General features: G+C 41.0%; 1 protein-coding gene across 1 annotated transcript in view; it reads right to left on the reverse strand.

The window, feature by feature from the left end:
* LOC308515701 (UPF0524 protein C3orf70 homolog) overlaps positions 1-25,242 on the reverse strand; it is a gene marked incomplete at both ends in the record, with an annotated part of 48,521 nt that extends 23,279 nt beyond the window's left edge. The window contains one exon of the mRNA XM_081086244.1: positions 25,047-25,242. Coding sequence (XP_080942370.1) covers positions 25,047-25,242 — 196 coding nt within the window. The remainder of the gene's footprint in view (positions 1-25,046) is intronic.
* Between the last annotated feature and the right edge of the window lie 460 nt (positions 25,243-25,702).

Here is a 25,702-nt window from a genome sequence, read left to right on the forward strand (position 1 = left end):
ATCGATGTGAGAAAAACACATCGATTGGTTGCCTCCTGCAGGAGGCCCAACCAGGGCCCGTGCGGGGAAGAGCCTGCAACCAAGGAATGTGCCCTTGACTGGAATTGAACCTGGGACGCTTTGGTCCACAGGCCCATGTTCTATCCACTGAGCCAACCCTGCTAGGGATAGATAGTGGAATCTTAATAAAAGTTAAAACAGCAGCAATTAACCCCCATTTAAGGAGCAAGAAAGCACATATATATTTGAAACTATAGGAGCACAGAGTTGTGCTGACTGAAAAAGTCTTAGAAATGATCTTAACTCCTTAATTTTATTTTTATTTTTTTAAAAATATATTTTATTGACTTTTTACAGAGAGGAAGGGAGAGGGATAGAGAGTTAGAAACATCGATCAGCTGCCTCTTGCATACCCCAGACTGGGGATGTGCCCGCAACCAAGGTACATGCCCTTGGCTGGAATCGAACCCGGGACCCTTCAGTCCGCAGAGCAATGCTCTATCCACTGAGCCAAACCGGTCAGGGCTTAACTCCTTAATTTTAAAAAGCAAGGAAAGTGAGGCTGGATGACTTAGCTAGCACCAGAGCCAGGATTAAAATCTAAATCTCCTAACAAGAGACTAGTGCTTTTGCAAATTCTCTTGAGCTAAAATTATGGGGGGTGAGGGGGCATAGACACACCAAAAGCTTTGCTTTGCAATAAGAAGCCCTGGGCTCTGAGGCAGAATGCCAAATTCTTATTCCAGCTCTCACTAACTACAGTCCTAGGCAAGTGACCAAAATTCTCTAGGATTCCGTTTTCTGTAGGTAAAATGAGGTTATACTGGGTCAGTGATTCTCCATCTTGGCTGTGCAGCAGTATCCTCTGAGTGGTTTTTACAAAATAGCAATGTGTAGGTCCTATCCTCCACAATTCTAAAGGGTTTGAGATGGTGCCCTGCCATCAGTATTTGTTAAAAGTTTTCCAAGTGATTCCAATGTGAAACCAAGATTGAGATCCATTGGACTATATCATTTTTAAGGTCCCCTGTATCATCTAAAGTTCTAATTCATTTTCCCTTATTTTGGCTGTAGTCATTTGGCTAATGGGTAGATTAGACACAATAAATGCACATAAATGCAGAAAAAAGTCCCCTTTTAGACGACATTTATTGAAGCCTGTTATGGAAAAGGCATCTTCTCCTTCCCTGATGTGTCCTACTATATGGAGGGAGCTCCATTAGCCTCAAACAATTGGCCCTCCTTCTATCCAAGGAGAGATAAAATGGCAGATCGATTGGGAAATTTGGAAGAAAAACTGTATATGCTTGGCTCAGCTCGTCCCTTTTGACTTCTGGGGACGAGCCAACCACAGAGGGCACAGTTCTGACTAGTTCTCTAAGGACAGTCTCTGCATTGCGACTTGTCTCAGACCAGTGCTACTAGGACTAGGTGGATAAGCCTTCTAATTCTGAGGTCAGAATTTGGAAGCCCACCTGCCAAATATAAGCTGCATCCTCTAATTTAGATTTTACTAGAAAGAGAGTGATGTATTGATTCACAAATACTTATTCTTGTTTTATTTCTCAAGTGGTTCAGAACCCAGTGAAAAATAAGAAAGCTATTTACTGGGTCCTTCAAATATCTCAACAAAGATTACTCTGTATTAGATAATACCACAGGAATACAAAGATAGTGTGCAATGTTCTGAGTGAGTGAATGAACAAATGAACAAATAAATATTATAGTTGTTACGGACAACTATAGGTTGAGTATGTTTTGTACTCTCAAAATTCCTATTTTAAAATCCTAACCCCCAATGTGATGGTATTAGAAGGGAGGGCCTTTGGGAAGTAATTAGGTCACGGGGGTGGAGTCCTAATGAATGGGATTAGTACCCTTAAATAAAGAGACACAGGAGCAATGATCTCTCTCTCCACCATGTGATAACACAGCAAGAAAACAGCTATCTGTTAACCAGGAAGAGGGCTCTTACCAGAACATGACTGTGCTGGCACCCTGATCCTGTACTTCTAGCTTCCAGAACCATGAGAAATAAAATATCTGTTAAATAAGCCACCTAGTCCTATATATATTTAAATATATTTTTATTTATTTCAGAGAAGAAGGGAGAGGGGGAGAGAGCTACAAACATCAATGATGAGAATCACCGAACGGTTGCCTCCTGCACGCCCCTTACCAGGGATCGAGCCCCTGCCTTCCCTCTGAGGTTTGATGGTCTCATCGATGATTCTCTGTCTCTGGATCTGTTTTTGTTTATCAGTTTATGTTGTTCATTATATCCCACAAATGAGTGAGATCATGTGATATTTATCTTTCTCCAACTGACTTATTTCACTTAGCATAATTCTCTCCAGGTCCATCCATGCTGTTGCAAATGGTAGGAGTTCCTTCCTTTTTACAGCAGTGTAGTATTCCATTGTGTAGATGTCCCATAGTTTTTTAATCCACTCATCTGCTGATGGGCTCTTAGACTGTTTCTAAATCTTAGCTATTATAAATTGTGCTACTATGAACATAGGGGTGCATATATCCTTTTTGCTTGGTGTTTCTGGTTTTTTGGGGATATATTCCTAGAAGTGGGATCACTGGGTTAAATGGGAGTTCCATTTTTAGTTTCCTGAGGAAACTCCATACCGTTCTCCACAGTGGCTGCACCAGTCTGCATTGCCACCCACAGTGCACAAGGGTTCCTTTTTCTCTAATCCTCTCCAGCACCTGTCATTTGTTGATTTGTTGATGATAGCCATTCTGACTGGTGTGAGATGGTACCTCATTGTTGTTTTGATTTGCATCTCTTGGATGACTAGTGACTTTAAGCATGTTTTCATATGTCTCTTGGCTTTCTGTATGTCTTCTTTTGAAAAGTATCTATTTAGGTCCATTGCCCATTTTTTTATTGGGTTTATCTTCCTTTTGTTAAGTTGTACAAGTTCCCTATAAATGTTGGAGATTAAACCCTTATCGGAGATAACATTGGCAAATATGTTCTCCCATGCAGTGGGCTTTCTTGTTGTTTTGTTGATGGTTTCTTTTGTTGTGCAGAAGCTTTTTATTTTGATGTAGTCCCACTTGTTTATTTTCTGTTTAGTTTCCATTGCCCTAGGAGTTGTATCAGTGAAGATACTGCTTCGGCATATGTCTGAGATTTTGATGCCTATGGATTCCTCTAAGATTTTTATGGTTTCTCATATTACGTTTAAGTCCTTTATCCATTTTGAGTTTATTTTTGTGTATGGTGTAAGTTGGTGGTCTAGTGTCATTTTTTTTCTATGGCATATTTTTTACAGTAGCCCAAGGTGACTCAGGCAACATTAGAAACAGAATGTTATATCTATTCGAGGATTATATTTTAACCAAAGGAAATCTTTTTAAAAAAAATATATTTTATTGATTTTTTACAGAGAGGAAGGGAGAGGGATAGAGAGAAACATCGATGAGAGAGAAACATCGATCAGCTGCTTCCTGCATATCCCCTACTGGGGATGTGCCCGCAACCAAGGTACATGCCCTTGACCGGAATTGAACCTGGGACCCTTCAGTCCACAGGCCAATGCTCTATCCACTGAGCCAAACCGGTCAGGGCCTAAAGGAAATCTTATCAAACTTGCCTTAATTAATGATTTCTCAACCTTATCATTATGCTGCACATATTTAATTTTTACAACTCAATGAGTTAGGAGATAAATATACACCCATGAAACCATCGCCACAATCTATTCCATAATATATCCATCATCCCCTGAGGTTTGAGCCAGATCATTCTTGTGGTGGAGGGCTGTCCCTTGGCATTCTAGGAAGTTTAGCAGCATTCCTGGCCCTTATTCATCAGTTGTGAGCAGCAACTCTCCAGTTGTGACAACAGATAATATCTCCAGACATTACCACATGTTTCCTGGTAGCAAAATCACTACCTTAATTTTATATGTCAGTTCAGGAGAGCAAAAGTGGGACTGACTACCTGTGGAAAAAGCACACACAGAATCCTAGACTACAACAGCCAGAAAGGTCTTTAGAGCCCAGCTAGTCCAACACTCTGCATTTTTAGATGAGAAACCACACTTATGGAAACATTAAGATTTATTACCAATCATTTATTTATTTTTATCCTCACCCAAAAGTATGTTTTTATTGATTTTAGAGAGAGAAGAAACAGGGGAGAGCAAGAGGGAGGGGGGTGACGAGGAGGGAGGGAGAGATATAGATGTGAGAGAGAAACATTGGTTGGTTGCCTCCCTTATGCGCCTGGACCAGCAACCTAGATATGTGCCCTGACTGGGAATTGAACCCACAACCATTTGGTGCACAGGATGAGGCTCCAACCAACTGAGCCACCAGCTCAGGGCTTAATAGCAGTCATTTATTGAAACAGAGCCTTTTACTTTTAAAATCCGCAACCTGGTCACTAAAAATGTGAATAGGAGCATAACCTAGGAATCTCTTAGCTATTTTTTTCTTTCTGAAATTAGTTAGTATTATTTCTGAAACTGTGACATATCACTTTAAAATATGCAAAATATATTTCCTCTAATTCCTATTCTTATAAGACCTGTAAGAAATCTTTAGAAATCATGCTCACTACGAAAGGTAAAAACCATGGTTCTTGCCATATATATATATCACACAAAAACAGAGACTTAGAAAAATGACCACTAATGTGGCAAAAACAAAGGAACTAAAGCATTAATAAAAACTACAAAGCATATCGCCCTAACCGGTGTGGCTCAGTGGATAGAGCGTCGGCCTGGGACTGAAGGGCCCCAGGTTCGATTCCGGTCAAGGGCATGTACCTTGGTTGCGGGCACATCCCCAGTAGGGGGTGTGCAGGAGGCAGCTGATCCATGTTGCTCTCTCATGGGTGTTTCTAACTCTCTATCCCTCTCCCTTCCTCTCTGTAAAAAAATCAATAAAATATATTTTTTTAATAAAAAGTGCAGAGCATATCACATATTACTTGGCAAAGAAACAAGTAGATATTAACATCCTCCAGAGTAACCTTTCTCAAGAAGGTCCTTCTAAATCACAGATTTGATTATGTTTCTCTCAGCCTGGCTTCAAATCCTTCAATGGTGCACAACATCCATCATCTTCAAGATAAAAACCAAATTTCCTAGAATGGTATGCAAGCAAGGCCTTCCATGACTCCACTCCTGCCCACCTCTCCAGCCTCATCTCCTTTCCTTCCCCCACACATCCTACATTCCAGCCATCCGTGCCCCTTGAAGACCTCTAATAATATCCAACAAACTAGGTTTTATAAGAACAGTAAAAATGAGATCATTACAACTGTGTGAAATACTTGTTAATAAACCCATCCTTCAGTTATCAGGTCTAATGTTACTTCCTCAGGGAACACTGCCCCACCCCGCAACTCTAGTCTATGTTCTCACAGTCCCTTGGATCTTTCCTTTACTGCCTTTAACACAATGACAGTTCTTACAATTATTTCATTCATTTCCTTTTCCATAGAGCAGGAAGTATGTCTGTTTGTACTCTCAAATGTGTCTCCAGTGTAGGTACTACATCTGCCTGACATATAAATGCTCAATAAATATTTGTCAAATAAATAAATGAATGTTCTTTTATATCTACACTAGTGGCCCGGTACACGAAATTTGTACACATTAAAAGGGAATTAATTAGAGGAAATATTTTAATATTGCTACTTGCCCTTTTCTATAAGAGAAGTGTCAGAGATGAAAGAAAATTAGTAAAATGTATATAAAAATCTTCCTCCTGTCAGTCTGGGGCACGCTGTGGGACCCAGAGTCAAGTACCCGCCCACCCATGTGCACCTCAAAATTGTGCGAGATCCACACCCAGCTGGTCCCACCCCCGTCAAGCCCCGCAGGGTGGGGGACGCTGCCTCAGGTCCATGCTGATCACTCATTACGGCTCGTTACGGGAACCCTGCCTCTGCTGTGGGCACAGCCATCTTGTGACGGTGTGATGGAGTGAGAGTCAATTTGCATATTACCTCTTTATTATATCAGAAGTCTTTTCACAGTGTTATTTCTTATCTCTAGTGACTCTCCTTTTATTCTTTGGCCAATTCCTGTTTTCTTTTAAACTCAGAGCAGCATCCTTCATCTTCAAAGTCTTCACTGATTCCTAAGTTCAACTTAGATACTCCACTTCTATGATCTCATAGCATCCTGGATATATTTTTATATATCATGTACACTTGATCACAGTTTCCTATATATTTGTCTAGTTCTCCCTATTTCTCCTACTGGACTGTGAGCTCCTTAAGAATAAGGGCTGTGCCCCAGTTGGTTTGGCTCAGTGGATAGAGCATCAGCCTACGGACTGAAGGGTCCCAGAGTCAATTCTGGTCAAGGACACATGCCTGGGTTGTGGGCTCAATCCCCAGTAGGGGACGTACAGGAGGCAGTCAATCAATTCTTCTCTCTCATCATTGATGTTTCTCTCTCTCTCTCACCCTTGCCCTTCCCTCTCTGAAGTCAATAAAGATATATTTTAAAAACAAAAAAAAAAAGAATAAGGGCTGTGTTTATCACCTGTATATGCTCTTCAGGCAGCACAAGTACCTAATATAGAGGGGGCATTCAGTAAATGTTTGAATGCATATAGATGTGCTTTACTGCATTTTATTATGCAGGCTCACCCCTGTCTGCAGAAAGCCCTACTAAGTAAAAACATTATAAGAATAAAATAAAGCTTGAAATAAAACTCCATCGTCTAAGTTATATTAAAGATTTTTAGAAAGGACTGTGACCTAACAAAATAGCTTTAAAAATTTTTTTACACTATTCCCCTCAGTGTGATTTAAGAAGAACAAAGTTTAAAACCAGTATCAGAACACTAAAAAGAATTTTTAAAATAATAAATCAGTTCTAGGGTAACAGAAAAGCTAAACTGTACTCTGTGCCAAGTTGAGTCATCTTAAAATAATGATATCTCAAGAACCACTCTCCACCATTTCTTCATTATTGAAAGGATACTTTAGCATTCCCCTGCAAAAGACTTTACCCCTTTATAGACCATTGTAATGACTTCGTAAATTTCTCTGAGGTCTCTATATTGAAAGAGAAGAGTCGGCTGATAAAGCAACTTCATTTTTCTTAACACATGATCTAACCCTCCAGACTTTTGAAACATTAAACGCTCGTCCAATGATTCTTTAATGCATATAATTAAAACAATATAGGGATTAAACCTTATGTTATTTGGTTGCTTTTATCTCAGCTCATAAATTACTGCACATGTGCCCTTATTCAAAACGCAAGAATTTCAAGCTGATGACAGTAAATCATTAAACTGATCACAAAGCCATTCTAAGAATGAGGCCTGTCCAAATGCACAGTTACATGGCCACAAAACCAGCCTCAGGGAAAAGATACAGTCCGCTGACAAATTCATAAACATGCAAGAGATCTCTTGTCTGTTCCCTTACTGCACTGATAGTTATAACATAAAAATAGTATTGAAATTCTTCACATTCAAATCCCCAGAGATTCTATAGTTTTTTGAAATCCACTTTACTGTCTGAGAAAAGGTCTCCAGGTATCTTTTATCTATCTTTTCTATTGAAATTCCCCATCTCCCTTATCTCATACCCAGGAATAACAGAAAATATCTTCCCATCACCTCCTGTAAGATGTCCCTTTTATATGTCTGAAGATCATTATATGCCTGTCTATCTAGAACCACAGGAAGTAAAAGTAAAAAACGAATTCATTCTGACATTAGAACTAAAATGAGCTAACTCTTCTGGGGGGAAATTTAATCAGTTTAAAGAGTGGGCCTAAAAATGAGATAGTAAGAAAGTGCTACTGAAAAGCTAAATTTGTTGTAGAAATGTAACTTTTTAATAATTTTTATCTCAACTTTAAGTGAAAAGGTTAATTAATCTCTAACTCCTTGAGAAGATATATAAGATTAATTTATAGAAAGGAACTAAGAAGATCTAGAAATTATTCCTTAAAAAAAAACCTATTTGCCCTAGGCAGTTTGGCTCAGTGGATTGAGCATTGCCCTGTGGACTGAAGGGTCCCGGGTTCAATTCTGGTCAAGGGCACATGCCCAGGTTGTGGGCTCGATCCCCATTGGGGGGTGTGCGGGAGGCAGCTGATCAATGATTCTCTCTCATTGATGTTTCTATTCCTCTCTCTCTTTCCCTTACTCTCTAAAATCAATAAAAATAAATTAAAACAAACAAACCACAAAACAACTTATTAAAAAAACAACTTTTTTTAAAAAGTCCCAGTAGTTGATATGTGGAGAGCACACAGAGTAGATACACACAAGCATTAAAAAATGGAGAAATTGAGAAACAATTTTTATGAGTTAAGGTTATAGAATGATTGGGCCTAGAAGATTTTCCCCTCAAGGTTAGCTTCCATTTTTTTATTAGTATGGTGCCATTAAAAATAAACATAAAACTAAGTATAAACCTCTTATGCTTATACCTCCTGTATCACTACAAAGCAGAAACTAATTTTTAAGTTAGAGATACAAACAATAAAACCAACAATAAATAAAACCAAGTTAGCAACATTATTTTAAAATGACAAATAATGCTGTTGTTTAGACAATTAATTGCTGCTTAAGACCTAACTGTACTACTCACTGCCACAGCACAAGTTCTCTTGAGTGTGTCAGCTCTGAAGACTACAGTGACTGCTTTTATAAAATAATAAAAACAAGTGGAAAAATAACTTTAATATGTTTTTACTGCTTTTAGAACAGCGGTTCTTAACCTGTGGGTCGCGACCCCTTTGGGGGTCGAACGACCCTTTCACAGCGGTCGCCTAAGACCACTGGAAAAACACATATATAATTACATATTGTTTTTGTGATTAATCACTATGCTTTAATTATGTTCAATTTGTAACAATGAAATTGGGGGTAACCGCAACATGAGGAACTATATTAAAGGGTCATGGCATTAGGAAGGTTGAGAACCACTGTTTTAGAGAGACAGGAAGGGAGAGGGAGAGAGAAACATTGATCAGCTGCCTCCTGCACGCCCCCTACTGGAAATCAAGCCAGCAACTCAGCATGTGCCCTGACCAGGAATCCAACTGGTGACCTCTCAGTGCATGGGATGCCGCTCAACCAACTGAGCCACACTGGCCAGGGCAAAAGTGAAATTTTTATAAAACCAGATGTTGTACTTTTATGATCAACAAATCTATGAAACATAATTAAGGATGTAAAATTCTTATTTCTAAAACCTCACCAGAAATTAGTTTTTCTGTTGTAAATAAATTGTTCACAACACTTACCCCTTTTGTTTCTGGGATAACTAAGCAGCAACTGTAGTTGTAAAAACAATGCCTCTAAACACAATCTTAAAATAAGGTCATGAAGAACTTCATTCAGATCAAGATGGAGGGATAGGTAAACACTGTGCTTGTCTCCTACCATGAAGACATCAAAATTACAACTAAATTATAGAAGAACCATCATTGAGAACCACCCCAAAACTAGCTGAACAGAAGTCCTATAACAGGGGTGGGCAACCCCTGGCATGCCTGCCAAACATGGCACGCCAGTAACTTTTGCTGGCACACAAAACCCTCTCTTATAATCTTCCATTTACAATTTTTTTCTTAATATCAACTTTTTTATTTTTCAGATAAATTCAGTGTAGGTGCATCTTAGATAAATAAATAATTTTACATAACAAGTTATCTTAAAGACTATAGACATGGATTGACAAGAGAGGGGAAGAGCAATTTCTATGCCTCTGCCTTACCTCTCCCTGCCTTCCTAGATCCGACCAGTGTTTTGGTTTCATCCACATACGCTTGTGAATCTTTGTTCTCAGTGATGAATTTTGTTAAGTCTCGTAATAGGAGTAGCCTGATGGATGAAAGTAGTAGCTCGTGCATATCTCTGAAGGTCACGAAATATAAACCTGATGTAAAATCTCTGTCATCAGTGATGCAGCAGCAAAAGTCCCACTGATAATATCAAACAGAGTCATAAAGTTTTCTGTCGGACTATCAGTGTACATGTATACATTAAAAAATAAATGTATTTTTCATCATCATATACTGTGTTTTTGTCGCTCGAATGAATTTTATTATTTCTTCAAGGTTCTTCACATACACACACCGTAAGAGATATCAAGTAGGCGTAACATGTTCTCAAAAAATTAGGGTTGGCATGCAGAAGAATTTTGAGTCAGAGATTTTGCTGCTTTTGGCACGCACTCACAAAAAGGTTGCCCAACCCTGTCCTATAACTAAAGATATAAGGAGGAACCCACAATTAGACTGGTAAGAGGGGCAGAGACATGGCATGAGGTGGTCACATATGCAGAGTATGTTGGTTAAGAATCAGGAGGGGTAGCTCAGTTGTGAAGGGATCCAGCAGTTCCAGCCACACACCTGATTCCCCAGTCCAGGGCACCAGTGTGGGAATAGGAGTTCCCATAACATCTGACTGTGAAATCCAGCAGGGATTGCATTCAAGTGAGATGACGAGAGATACTGGAGAACCAGGTAGTCCTTTTAAAGGAGCTGGCACGCAGGCTCACTCTCTTACAAACTCACTCTAAGCTCCAGCAAAGAGGCAGCAGCTTGAAAAGCGGCAGGGACATAAGAGAGTCACTGAATTACTATCTTCAGGGTGAAAGCTGGAGGGCAGTGGTCAGGGAATCTCTCTCCAGTGACAGAAGCACTGACAGACTTCATTGCTCCTTTGTTGAGCCTCCTGCCACCCCCCACCCAGCTAGCAAGCTCAGACAGGTACCAAATCTGATGAGCTCCCATTAACCTGACTAACACTGTTTACCCCAGCCCTATGAGTCCCAAACAAGAGGACCACAAAGAGGCCCATACCAAGACATATCATAATTAAAATGGCAAAGGTTAAAGACAAAGAGACAATCTTAAGAGCAGCAAGAGAAAGACAGTTAGTTACCTACAAGGGCACTTCCATAGGCGGTAAGCTGATTTCTCAACAGAAATTTTGTAGGCCAGAAGGGATTGGCAGAAATTATTCAAAGTGATGAAAAGCAAGGATCTACAACCAAGATTACCCAGCAAAACTATCATTTAAACTTGAAAGTGAAATAAAGAGCTTCCCAGACTGCCATAGCCAGTTTGGCTCAGTGGACAGAGTATTGGCCTGTGGACTAAAGGTTCAATTTTTGATCAAGGACAATTACCGTGGTTGTAGGCTCAATCCCCAGTAGGGGCAGTGCAGGAGGCCCGATCCTCTCTCATCAAAATTTCTATCTCTCTATCCCTCTCCCTTCCTCTCTCTCTCAAAATAAATAAAAATACATTAAAAAAACAAAAAGCTAAAGGAGTTCATTACCACCAAATTTGTATCGGGGCTTCTTTAAGAAGAAGAAAAGCGCCCAAGCTGCTTTGGCTCAGTGGATAGAGCGTTGACCCAAAGACTGAAGGATCCCGGGTTTGATTCCAGTCAAAGGCACATTTGTCAGTTCAAGCTCAATCCTGGCCCTGGGTGGGGCTCGTGTGGGAGGCAAACAATCAATCAATGTCTCTCTCTCACATCAATGTTTCTCTCTCTCTCTCTCTCTCTCTCTCTCTCTCTCTGTCTCTGTCTCTGTCTCTGTCTCTGTCTCTCCCCTTCCCTTCCACTCTCTCTAAAAATCAATGGAAAAACATCCTCGGGTGGGGATTAACAAAGAGAAAAAAATATATAGAAAGAGAGAGAGAAGAACATAGATATAAAAAATAAAATGGCAATAAGTACCTACCAATAATAACTTTAGCCTAGCCAATGTTGCTCAGTGGTTAAGTATTGACCTATGAACCAGGAGATCGCTGTTCAATTCCCAGTAAGGGCACATGCCCAGGTTGTGGGCTCAATCCCCAGTAGGGGTCATACAGGAGGCAGCCAATCGATGACTTTCTCATTATAGATGTTTCTATCCCTCTCTCCATTTCTCTTCCTTTCTGAAATCAATAAAAATATATTTAAAATTATAACAATAATTTTAAATGTAAATGGATTAAATGCTCTAATCAAAAGACATAGGATAACTGAAGAGGTAAGAAAACATGACTTAACTATGTGCTGTCTACAAGAAACTCACCTCAGAACAAAAGATACACACAGAGTGAAAGTATAGGAATGTAAAGAGATATTCCATGCACACGAAAACAAAATAAAAATGGAGTGGCAATGCTTATATCACACAAAATAGACTTCAAAACAAATGCCATAACAAGAGACAAAAAAATGACATTACATACTACTAAAGGGATAAATCCAACAAGAGGGATTAACTCTCGTAAACATATAAGCACCCAACATAGGAGCACCTAAATATATAAAGAAAATCTTGGTGGACATAAAGGGAGAGACTGACAGTAATACAGTCACAGTAGGGGATTTTAACACTCCACTGACATCAATGGATAGATCTTCCAGATAAAAAATCAACAAGGCAACAGCAATCTAAAACAACACACAAGGTCAGACGGGATTAATTGACATTTATAGAACATTTCACCCCGAAGCTACAGAATATACATCGGTGGTTCTCAACCTTCTGGCCCTTTAAATACAGTTCCTTGTATTGTGACCCAACCATAAAATTATTTTCGTTGCTACTTCATAACTGTAATGTTGCTACTGTTATGAATCATCATGTAAATATCTGATATGCAGGATGGTCTTAGGCGACCCCTGTGAAAGGGTCGTTCAACTGCCAAAGGGGTCGCGACCCACAGGTTGAGAACCGCTGATATATATTCTTCTCAAGTGCACATGGGACCTTTTCAAAGACAGACCACATGCTAGGACACACACTAAGTCTCTACAAGTTCAAGAAGACTGAAAGCCTGTCCAGCATCTTCTCAGATCACAATGACATGAAATTAGACATCAACTACAATAAAAACACTCAGAAACATTCAAACACTTGGAGGCTAAATAGCATATTATTAAACAATGAATGGATTACCAAAGAGATCAAGAAAGAAAGCAAAAACTTCCTGGAAACAAATGAAAATGAATACACAAAAACCGAAAATCTCTGGGACATAGCAAAAACAGTCCTGAGAGGGAAGTTATAAAAACAGTCACAGGGATGTATAGTACAGCATAGAAAATTATAATATTATAACTTTATATGGTGTCATATGGGTACTGGACTTATCAGGGGATCACTTCATAAGTTATATATTAGTAAATGTCTAATCACTATGTTGTACTCCTGAAATTAATGTGATATTTTATGACAAGTGTAACTTTAAAAAACTTTTTTAAAGAAACAAATAGAAGTATGGAACTGAAAAATACAATAACTGAAATAACAAGCATGGTGAATGGACTCAACAGGAGAATGGAAGAAAAAGTTTCAGTGAACTTGAATATGGAACAATAGAAATTACCCAATTTTAACAACAGAGGGAAAGGAGACTGTAAAAAATAGACAGAGCTTCAGGAATCATAGGACTATATCCAAAACCATCTAATATCTGTGCTATTAGTGTCCCAAAAGAAAAGGAGAAAAAAAAGGCAAGGCTACAAAAGTACAGATTCAAGAAGCTTGAGCAAACCACAAACAAGATAAAACCCAAAGAAATCCAGGCCATTGTACATCTTATTCAAACTTCTGAAAACTAACGGAAATAAAAAAAAATCTTGAAAGCAGCCAGAGAAAAACAATTCCTTATTTGTAAACATTTCAAATGATAGATTTCTCGTCAGAAACCATGGAGGGCAGAAGAAAGTAGCACCATTTTTTTCAAGTGCTAAAAGGAAAGAATATCAACCCAGAATCCTATACCCTTTAAAACTATCCTTGAGAAATGAAGGAGAAATCAAGACATTCTCAGGTAAAGGAAAGCTATGAGAATTTGTCACCAGCAGACCTACTGTAAAATAATGGCTAAAGGAAGTTTTCCAAACACAAAGGTAATAAAAGAAGAAACTTTTGAAAATCAGAGGGGTGGGGGTGAGGACACAATAGACAAAAATGTAGATAAGTACTTTTCTTCTCCTCTTGAGTTTTAAAAGTTATACTTGACAGTTAAAACAGTAATTATGTCTTACATGATTCTAAGAACATGTAAAGAAAATACATAAGATAGTTATATTATAAATGAGTAGAGGGCAAAGAGATAAAAAAGGAAGTAAGGTTTATATACTTCACTCAAACTGATCAAAAGGCACTAAAACTGTGATAAGCCATATACACATAAATGTAATATCTATAGCAATCTCTAAAAAGCTACACAAAGAGAACACTCCAAAACATTACAGGTAATCAAAATGAAATTCTACAAAATGTCCAAGTAACTCACAGGAAGGCAAAAAAAGAAAGCAGAGAACCAAAAACAGGGAGAACTAACAGAAAACAAAAAATAAAATGACAGACTTAATCCCTAACTTATCAATTACATTACATATTAATGTTCTAAATATAACAATTAAGAAACAGATTGGCAGAGTGGCTTAATAAACAACCTATCCTATATAATAAAAGCCTAATATGCTAAGTGTCCAGTTGACAGTTCAACCAATCAAAGTGTAATATGCTAATGATATGCTAAGGCTGCTCAACCACTAGCTATGATGTGCACTGACCACCGGAGACAGATAGTCAACTGGTCAACCAGTCGCTATTACGTGCACTGACCACCAGGGGGCAGATGCTCCAACCGGTAGGTTAGCTTGCTGCTGGGGTCCAGCCAATCCGGACTGAGCGAGAGGGGCCAGACATGCCCTGGAGCCCTCCCACGATCCCTCCCTGGCTGGCCAACTTCCCGTGTCCCTCCCCAGCCCCGATCAAGCACCGGTGGGGTCCCTCGGCCTGGCCTGCACCCTCTCACAATCCAGGACCCCTCGGGGGATGTCAGAGAGCCAATTTTGGCCCAATCCCGCAGGCGAGGCCGAGGGACCCCACTGTTACACGAATTTGTGCACCAGGCCTCTAGCCTACTAGTATATAATAAAAGCCTAAGTGACTTACTGCAGAACAAACAGAACGACGGGTCGATATGATGCGCACTGACAACCAGGGGGCAGACACTCAATGCAGGAACTGCCCCCTAGTGGTCAGTGCTCTCCCACAGGGGGAGCACCGCTCAGCCAGAAGCCAGGCTCACAGCTGGCGAGTGCAGGTGCCATGGCGGGAGCCTCTCCCGACTCCACAGCAGCAGGTGCAGCAGGTCAGGATGAGTGTGAATGGCGCCTGCCCCGATATGGGCTCCTCCCTGGCTGCCTGCCACTTGGCACACTGCTACAGCCCTCGGGGGATGTCTGACTGCCAGTTTAGGTGAATTTTGTGCACCAGGCCTCTAGTGCTGTTATAAGAAACTCACTTCAAATTTAACAGTATAGAAACTTTGAAAACAAAATAAGGGGAAAAATATGTCATGCAAACATTAATAAAAGGAAAGCAGGTGTGGCTATATTAGGGTAGACTATATAGGGTAGACTTCAGAGCAAAGAAAATTATCATAAAGAGAAACATGGGATGATGACAAAAGAGTAAATCTAATGAGATGACACAGAAATTCTATAAGTGTATGCACCAATCAACAGGAGTTACAAATGTATGTGAATCAAAAACTCCACACTTAAAAAGAGAAATCAATGAATCCACAGTTTAGTGGGAGACATCAAAACTCCTCTTTCAACAACTGACAGAACACACAGAAAATAAGCAAGGATGTAGAAGAACTCAACACAGCCAATCAACAGAATCCAACAGAGATATTTACAGAACATTTCATCCAACAGCAGCAGAATACCCATTTTTTTAAAAGTATCCATGACACCTGGACCATATCCTGGGCCAGTAAACAAACCTGAACAGTTTTAAAATAATACAAATGCTACAAAATATGTTCTCTGACCACATGGAATCAAACTAGAAATCAATTAACAGAAACTTAACAGGAAAATCTCCAAACTAAACCACTAAATCTCCAACTAAACTTCTAAATAATCCATGAATCAGAAAAATGTCTCAAGGGAAATCAAAGCACACAATGAACTGAATGAAAAATGAAAATAAAACATATCAAAAGTGTGGTATACAGCTAAAGCAAGAGGTATCTTTATAGCAACAAATGCATATATGAGAAAAGAGAAAAAATCTTAAATAAAAAAATATAAGCTCCCACCCTCAAGAAGCTTAAAAAAAAAAAAAGCAGCACAAAATAAAACCAAAGCAAGCAAAAGTTAGGACATAATAAAGATGAAAATAGAAATCAATGAGATTAAAAACAGAAAAACAATAGAGAAAATAAATGAAAACAAAGAGCTTGTTCTTTGAAAACGTCGATAAAATTGACAGACCTCTCACAAGTCTGACAGAGAATAAGGAGAAAAGACACAAATTGAAAGTCTGAGGGATGAAGCAGAGGATAACACTAAAGACTATGCAGACATCAAAAGTATAATTAGGGAATACTATAATCTCTATACACATAAATTTAACAACTTAGAATAAAATGGACCAATTCCTCAAAACTTACAAACTACCACAACTTATCTTGGTTATTTTAAACTCCTAAAAAATAAATCTCCAGACTCAGATGATTTAACTGGAGAATTTCACCAAATGTTTTTTAAAAATTAATACCAATTGTAAACAATCTCTTCTAGAAAAGAATAGAGGGAGGAAATCTTGCCAATTCATTGCACAAAGCTAGTAATAACCTGATACCAAAACTAGACAAAGAGAGTACAAAAAAAAAAAAAAAACCCTACAGGCCAACACCCCTCACAAATATTGACATAAACATCCTTTACAAGCTATTAGCAAATAACACTCAGCAATATTTAAAAATAATTATACACCATAACCCACTTGGTTTATCCAGGGGTGAAAGGTTGGATCAGTATTTGAAAATCAATCAATGTAATCCACCATATTAATAGGCTAATGAGGAAAAATCCCGTGATCATATCAATCGAAACAGTTGGTAAAGTTTAATACTCATTCAGAATTTGTTTTTATTTTGAGAGGACACAAACATGATTACAACTGTGTCCACATACAAGCATTCTGTGTTATTTATTACTAGAGGCCCAGTGCACAAAATTCATGCACAGGTAAGGTCCCTAGCGGCAGCCAGCTGCCAGCCGGGGCCTCCCTTCCTTGGTTGCCGGCTGCCAGCCACTGGCTTGGGCCTTCCTTTGTTTTGCGCTGCCCCCTGGTGGTCAACACACATCATCACAAGTGATCAAATCCCAGTCGGTCAAACTCCCGAGGGGACATTCTGCGTATTAGGCTTTTATACATATACCAGAGGCCCAGTACACAAAAAATTGTGCACTCGGGGGGGAGGAGGGTCCCTCAGCCCGGCCTGTGCCCTCTCATAATCTGGGACCCCTCAGGGGATGACCACCTGCTGGCTTAGGCCCGCTCCCTGGGGGATTGGGCCTAAGATGGCAATCAGACATCCCACTGGCAGCCTGGCAGCCCTCGGGGGATACCCACTTGCCAGCGGGGAGCAGGCCTAAACTGCAGTCGGACATCCTTAGTGCTGCTGAGGAGGCAGGAGAGGCTCCCACCACCACCGCTGTACTGGCAGCCATCAGCCTGGCTTGTGGCTGAGCAGAGCTCCTCCCATGTGAGAGCGCCCTGACCACCAGAGGGCAGCTTCTGCATTGAGCGTCTGCCCCCTGGTGGTCAGTGTGTGTCATAGTGATCAGTCATTCCCAGTCCTTCTGCTGTTAGGGTCAGTTTGCATATTACCCATTTACTATATAGGATAGAGGCCTGGTGCATGGGTGGGGGCCGGCTGGTTTGCCCTAAAGGGTGTCCCGGATCAGGGTGGGGGTCCCGCTTGGGTACCTGGCCAGCCTGGATGAGGGGCTGATGGCTGTTTGCAGCTGGTCACACCCCTTCAGGGTGGGGGTCCCCACTGGGTGCCTGGCCAGCCTGGATGACAGGCTGATGGCTGTTTACAGCTGGCCACACCCCCTTCAGGGTGGGGGTCCCCACTGGGGTGCCTGGCCAGTCTGGGTGAGGGGCTGAGGGCTGTTTTCAGGCTGGTGGGCAACTGAAGCTCCCAGCCTCTCCTTTTTTCTTTCTTTTTTTTTTATTCTGGGATTTATTTACCTTCTATAGCTGTCACTGGAGCTGAGAGCCGACTCCAGCTCTGAGGCCGTTGCCGGCTGAAAGCAGGTATCTGGGTTTGTTTAGATTCTATAATTGAAACTCTGTTGCCATCACTGGCCGCTCTAAGCTCTGAGGTCAAGCTGGCTGAAAGCAGGTACCTGGGGTTTGTTTAGCTTCTATAATTGCAACATTGTTGCATCTGGAGCTCAGAGCTGGGCTGCGGCAGGTGGGGAACCTTGGCTTCCTTCATCACTGGAGCAAGCAAGCCTCATGTTCACTTCAGCTGCCTGGCTGCTGGCCGCCATCTTTGCTGGCAGTTAATTTGCATATCTCACTGATTAGCCAATGGGTAGGGTAGCAAAGTTATGGTTAATTACCATGTTTCTCTATTATTAGATAGGATAGATTGTTGAAGTTGATGTATGTCCACCATTGAAGTACCACTTGGATGGGAAAACACCTATCAGCTTTCTCTACCTTTGGAAAAGCTTCGAGGAAACATTCAACTTGATCTCACACTTGTCCTCTTAACATCTGTATCCTCTTCCTTTAACCACCACACATGGTAAGAACCCTCATTCTTTTTTTGTTTTTAACTGATTTTAGAGAGAGAGGAAGGGAGCGAGAAAGAAACATCTATGTGAGAGAGAAACATCGAACAGTTGCCTTCCGTACACATTCTATCCAGGGACTAAACCCACAAACTAGATACAGAATGTGCCCTGATCAAGAATGAAACCTGCAACCATTTTGGTGCATGGGATGACACTCCAACCAACTGAGCCACCTGGCCAGGACAAGATCCCTCATTCTTAAAAAAAAGAAGAAGCAGCAGCAGCTTTAGCTGATTCCTCTATCCCATCAAACTACCACTCTATTTCCCCCCTAATTTTCATTGTCAAACTTCTTGAATATATTTTCTGTAGCTATTGTTATTGATATGACTGAGATGTCCCTTAGAAAAACCAGCTGGCATTACCCTAGGGAGGTCAGAACTTTATTTTCTGAGCTGGGTATAAGTAAGAAAACAGAACAAATAGAATAACATAAAAACCACAATGCTAATATACTAACTAACGAAGCGTATATTTGGCCTAAGATCCCAACAGTTAAATTCTCTAATCAGCTCCCTCTCTCCCTATAGGAAATCTATTAACAGAAAGCCAAATTTTAACTAAACATTTGCTGGGATAGTCCAGTCATAGGGACCAGACATTTAAGCCTCTGGGCAGTGTACCACCCTCTCTGAACAGTCCCAAAAAATCATTTCCAAATCCTGCCTCTCCAATTCCCGTTTTTCTATATTTCCATGCTGCCCATCCACCTTCTGCTGTGACAGTCTTTCTTTAGATATGTTAATATCATCTATTAAACTACATACATCAAGTCCTACTCTTCCTGTTTTCAACCTGAAAGAGACAGACATCTTTTAAGGTGTCTTCTGCAGAAAACTGAGTTCATCTATTATGTGATTTTTATTAAGTCAATTCTGAGTTCTGCGGGTGGAACCTACATCACACCACATACACTCCTCCACCCCACCCACCCCATCACCTTCTAATCACCTCATCTTCTTTAACTCTTAACTTGAATTTCATTCTCTACCCCATAAAGAATGAGAGTTCTCATTCTTTTGTATTTCATTACTGAAATTGATAGAATTTGCCACTCATTTCTTAAAAACTTTCTCCATCATTGGCTTTAACAGAGCAAAAAAACTGCTGATTTTGCTCATTAATTTTAAATTGCTCTATAGTACCCATGGTGGTTAAGAATCCTGGTCCCTGAAACAGACAGGCCTGGACCCATATCCAGACTCTACTTCCTACTAGCTATATGCTCATGGGAAAGGCATTTAACTTTTCGAAGCCTTTTTCCTCAACTGTTAAATGACATAATCGCCTATTAAGTGCTTAACATAATAAGCTTATTCTGGCGCAAAGCAACCACTCAATAACTACTAACTATTATCCTTGTGTCCTAATTCTCAGCTCCCGGCATTCTATTTCTCCTCTTCCCATCTTGAAAAATCCACTGTCTTGAATAGCTTTGACTAATACTGCAATTAAATGTATTTCTGAAGTTGGTGTTGCAGGACTAAAACTTTCATACTCTTCTTCAGTCATAAAATGACTATTTGTATATTTCACCAATATCTAAGAAATAAGTAACCTGCTGAAAACTGATTTCATCTTCATACTTTTTCTTAAAATATTCATTTCCCTTGGCTTCTGCAGTATGATACTTTTCAGATTGTTCTTCTCTGGCCATCTCTTCTTAGACTCTACTGCCAGCTCATCCTCCTATAGCCAGACTCTGAATGTTAGTGCTCTAAAGGAAAAGCTAAGTATTTTCTTCATTTCTTATACTATAGTCTCTCCCTTGGTGGATCTCCTGCTTCCTCAAGGCTAAAGCTGCAATCTATAAATAGGTAAATGACTTCCATATTACCTCTGGTGCAGACCTCGCCTCGGTTCTGGACCACTATAGCCAACTGTCATCACCGTGTGATGACAAGGCAAGTTAAACTCAACAGATCCAAAACTAGATCCATGGTCTTCCTGAATTTATGATCCAAACTGGGTTCAGGATTCAGGATCAACAAACCCAGTTCTTCTCCAGTATTTGGTTATTAGTGCATAGATGTCACCACCATCCAACCAAAGTTGCATAACACAGAATTCTACAAGTCCTTTATAGCCTTCTTCCCCTCCAAATCTAATCTATTCCATTATATGGATCTTGTTGCATGAATTTCAATCTATTTTTTTACACTAATACCAAAATAATATCCTTTGCTAGTTTTATTCCCCTACTATCCATGTTATCACTATGATAGCAAGGTCTCCATAAAATGAAATTCCTGATTTCCCCACCTTTCCTGTTTATAACTTCGACTCACATCTCAACAATACAATTTCTTATTCCTATATTAAATATTCTATCTACTCCAGCCACAAAAATCTACTTTACAATATCTGCATATGACTTATTCTCTCCCATCCCTCTTCATTGACCAAGCCATGTCTTTTTTTCTCTCAAAACTCCTCTTTGGCCTGGCCGGGGGCAGTGTGACTTAGTGGTTGAACATCAACCCATGAACCAGGAGGCCCCTGTTTCAATTCCCGGTCAGGGCACATGCCTAGATGTTGAGCCTGGTCCCCAATGGGGGGTGTGCAGGAGGCAGCTGATCAATGATTCTCTCTCATCATTTAGTTTCTATCTCTCCCTCTCCCTTCTTCTCTCTGAAATCAATTTAAAAAAAAAACACATATATTTAAAAAAATTCCTCTTAGAATCCTTCACTGATTAATTCAACACAATACCACTCTTTAGGGAAAAAATAAAGTTTCAGATTCAGAGCCAATAATCTATCTTTGACAGTGACTGACACAGCATATTACAGTTTCCCCTTCCAGACATGGATGGTCCTTAAAAATCTATCATTATCCAAATACACGAATGATTTCCTTTAATCATACATTAAGCACTGAATCTATAAATATATACTGAATGTATAAATTTAAAAGCTTTTTATGAATTCATATATTTTCAGCCTTTTCTGTTTCATAAGTTTATGAATTTCACAAATTTAACATCGACCATATAAAACTAAGCTTCCTTTATTTGTTCTGAATGTCCTAAGCACCAAGGTAATCTTCTCACTTTCGCATTTTCTGATTTGGTGAACAAGCTGATACGTTTTCTCACCCATATCATTTGTGATTTAAAAGGAATACAAAAATAAATACAGCATGAATTATGCCCTTATAGTCTGCTTAAAGGGTGAGATCCAGCTGTATCCATATTTGTATTCCTAATGTCCATAACAATGTCTCACAAAGAGAAGGTACTCAATACATGTTCAACAGAATTAAAGGAATTCTGCTTAGGACTGATGTAATGCTTGTGAATGCCAAAAAGAAAATAGAACTTCTCAACTAGAACTTCTACTTCTTTTCAAGAAAAATTATATTTGGGTAAAAAAAAAAAAAAAAAAAAGCGGGGGGTGGGGGGGCGGGGATGGGACACTGATGCCCTGCCCAGTACAGGTGAGGAGACCAATAATGTAGTATCTTGGTGCTTTAAATGAAACAAAGTGCATTGTGGATGGGATCACTGAATCACTGCCAGTGAAAAAAGCATGGAAACTCAGAGGGTTGCCAAAGAATGGAAAAGAGCAAATAAATGTAGGTTGGTCTCTCTCTCTCTCTCTCTCTCTCTCTCTCTCTCTCTCTCTCTCTAATGGAAAGAACTGCCAACAACAATCCAAGTACACTTGACATCAATCTTTTTCTAAATTCAGGTTATTTACTTAAAAAATAGCTTCCAATTGCTTAGCAAAGAAAGTGGTAAGCATTGGTGGAACCAACCTGAATTATACTAATCTAATTTCCTTTCATTTTTTAAGAGTGTTCATAAATAGATCATACATCAAAAAGCAATAAAAATGGTGTGTAGGTCGGATTTCAACAAGGTATTTGAGCAGGTTCTTATTATACCCATACAGATAAGATAAACATAAGATGGCTAACAGTACAATTATGTAGCTAGGCAATTGTTTGAATGAACATAACAAGTGCTCATTAATGAACTGCTCTCCACCTGAAGGGCAGGTCCACTGACAAGCCTCAGGACTCAATCTGCGGCCTTCTCCTGTTCAACAATTTTATCAATAACTTGAATGAGTATGTAGAAGATTACTATACTACTGTTGGCATCCAATGTGCAGCTGACATGAAACTAGGGGGCTCATAAAATATATTATGAAAAGAGCCAGGATCTACAAACACAATGATAAGCCAGAAAAATGGGCTCACTCTAATAAAATGAAATCTAATAGGGAAAAATACCTAAGGGGTCAATTAATACCTGTGTCCAAACACATACATACAACTGTGAAATGGGCAAGTGCTGTGATTTAATCGCCACATGTGTAAGACAAACAAACAATGGTTTAGTTGACAAGTTTTAGTTCAATCTGACGGCAGCAAGCTCAATAGGATGTGGACATCAGAAAAGCTAATGTGATGCATGTTGCAGCATCAGTAATATCTCAAGCATGGGAGACAGGAGTCCTGCTCACCTCTGGACTGATCAGACCATAGCTGGATAGTGTGTGTCTTTCTAGGGGTCACAGTCTTCAAAGGATCTTAACCTTATTGGCACATATTCAGAACAGAACAATCAGGATGCTTATGAGCCTGGACACTACCCCATAAAAGGAAAGACACAAGGAAACGGAGATTTATACACAGGACAAAAGGATGCCTTCTGAAGAAAATGATGGCTACCTTCATTCAGTCCTTCAACAAACATGAATTTCAAACCGATTTCCGTACAGACATTACGAGAGCGGCTTGGGATACAGAGAGAAAACAGTCTATGCCAGTGAGAAATTCATGTGTGTGTATCTAAAGAGCTGAAACAGCCATGCTCTAAAAAAGGATTGGATTGCTCTATATGATTTCATAAGGTAGAAACAGGAGCAATGGAAAGAAGTTAGAAAGTAACCAACTTCAGTTCCATGTAAGGAAGAGTAGTATTCTAAGAGTCACAGCTCTCTAATGAAGGGAGCAGCCGCCTGAGAAGACTGCAAGCTTCTGATCACTAATGGTGCACTTAGAAGGGAGAACGCTGGAGTAAGACAAGCGCTGAACTGGACGGTCTTTGACGTTTCCCACATTCTGCACTACCATTCCACACTTCCCCGGGGAAACGGACTCTCGCCAGATTCATCCTACTTGTGTACGTCAGCATCACTGATTTCCTACAGTTGCTACTTCCAACTTTGTACCCTGTCCCACACTAAAGCGATGTTTTATAATTGGGGATGGATCAGAGAGCGATAGGAATAATGAGATATAGGAAGAAGCGGACCCATCAGATCACGGAACAAAAAATCAATACTGTTAGATAAATGTAAGACAGTATTACTGTAAAATAAGTGTAAGAAGTATCTGTCCTTTAAGTCACAAACTCATTTAAAAATATTCCATTTTGTTCAATTAATGTAATAAGGATTTATTATCTACTGCATCTCTTGTTGGGAGCCATTTTTTTTTTCTAACCAACAAGGAAAAATGTTTAACTTAAGATCACTTCAAGAATTTGGGTCTTAAATAAGTATTCCAAAACCCTCTATTATAAGGTTATGTAGAAACTAAGTTTGCAATATATTTCTAATAAGAAACGATTCATCGGGGATAGCAGGACAAATACCATGAACTAATCAAATTGTGAAATTCTGATTAAATGACTGCTTAAGTTTAATCCCTTTTCAAAACCCCATGCAGGATAAACATAGAGAAAAGGCCTAGATCCTTTAGTCCTGGCTTTTACAAATTGGTAAGATTATTTAGATTACTTTCGTTCATTTTACTTTGTAATTTTAAAACAGTCTCATACATTGGCTCTATATGCAGCAGCTGGCTACTTAAGGAGTTCCCCTTTCCAAACTGTTAATATTAACTTCTTGGAAGCAGTCCCTCACTGTAGCGCTTTCTCAGCTGGATGCAATAAATGCGCTACCATTCGATTTCCAAAGGCTCTTTCTTTTAACGAACTACCCGGAAAGACAAAAGTGAGAGAGAAAGAGAGGCATCTTCAATCACTAGTCTTGAAAAAAAAAAAAAGCCTTCCTCTCTCTCCGTTTGCCATCAACTCCCGAAGGCTCTCAACCATTTCTCAACACACTCCCTGATCGTTTCGGTTTAAAAAAAGAAAAAAATAGCTTCCAGTTTTCCCGGGACGGGGAGATCCCCTTTTGCAGAAGTGGCTAAAGCGACGCTCCCCACGGGGATTTCAGCTCGTTGCCACGGCAGCGCCAACCCGAGCCGCCCAGCGCGAGGGCAGCTGCCGCGCGCCCGGAGCCCGGAGCCCGGGGCGGCCCCAGCCTGCGGCAGAGCCGCCGGCCAAGCCCCGATCCCCGCGGCCCGGCCCCAGCCCCGACCCCGACGGCCCCGCGGACGCCAGGACGGCGGCGCGAGGCGGGCAGACGCGCCGGACTTACAGTGACACCATCCCAGGTGACAGCACCAGTGCAGCTTGAAGCACTTGCCGTGGCTGTGCGTGGCACAGATGGAGAGCCCGTCGCACGGCTGGAAGTCGGGTCTGCGGGCGGCGCAACTCCGCGCCAGGGCCTGAGCCTCGTCCACTTTCTCGCTCTTCCAGCCCCGCTCAGGCGCCGCCGCCGCCGCCGCACTCATTTCCTCGCCTTCCGCGGAGCCGAGACCGAGAGCCCGGGAGCAGCGGCGTCTGGGCGGGCAGGGCGCCGAGTCGGCTGCAGCGCGGGAGGGCGCGGCGCGGGCCGGGAATCACGCCAGCGCGCGGCGGCGGCGGCAGCGCGGCGGTCCCAGCTCGCCGAGGAGCCGCCCCGGGCTCTGCGACCGGGGGCTGGGCCTGCCGCCGCCTCCCGCCCGCCCTCCGCCGCGGCGCGCCCCACGCGCAAGCGCGCACACACAGGCGCCGGCCAGGGGGGGAGGGGGGGAGGGGGGGCTGGGGCGGGGGAGACACGCCGCGCGTCCCTCCGCAAGACCGGCCTCCTCACTCACACCCCGCGCGGGGGCGCGGGCGTCGGCGCGCCCTCCAGTCGCAGCGGGTCCTCGCCACACACCCACTGGTTCCGATGGAGGACCGTTATGAATACACACACGCCTTGGCGGCTTG

This window comes from Myotis nattereri (assembly GCF_964212035.1).
Source record: "Myotis nattereri genome assembly, chromosome: 3".
Taxonomy (NCBI): Eukaryota; Metazoa; Chordata; class Mammalia; order Chiroptera; family Vespertilionidae; genus Myotis; species Myotis nattereri.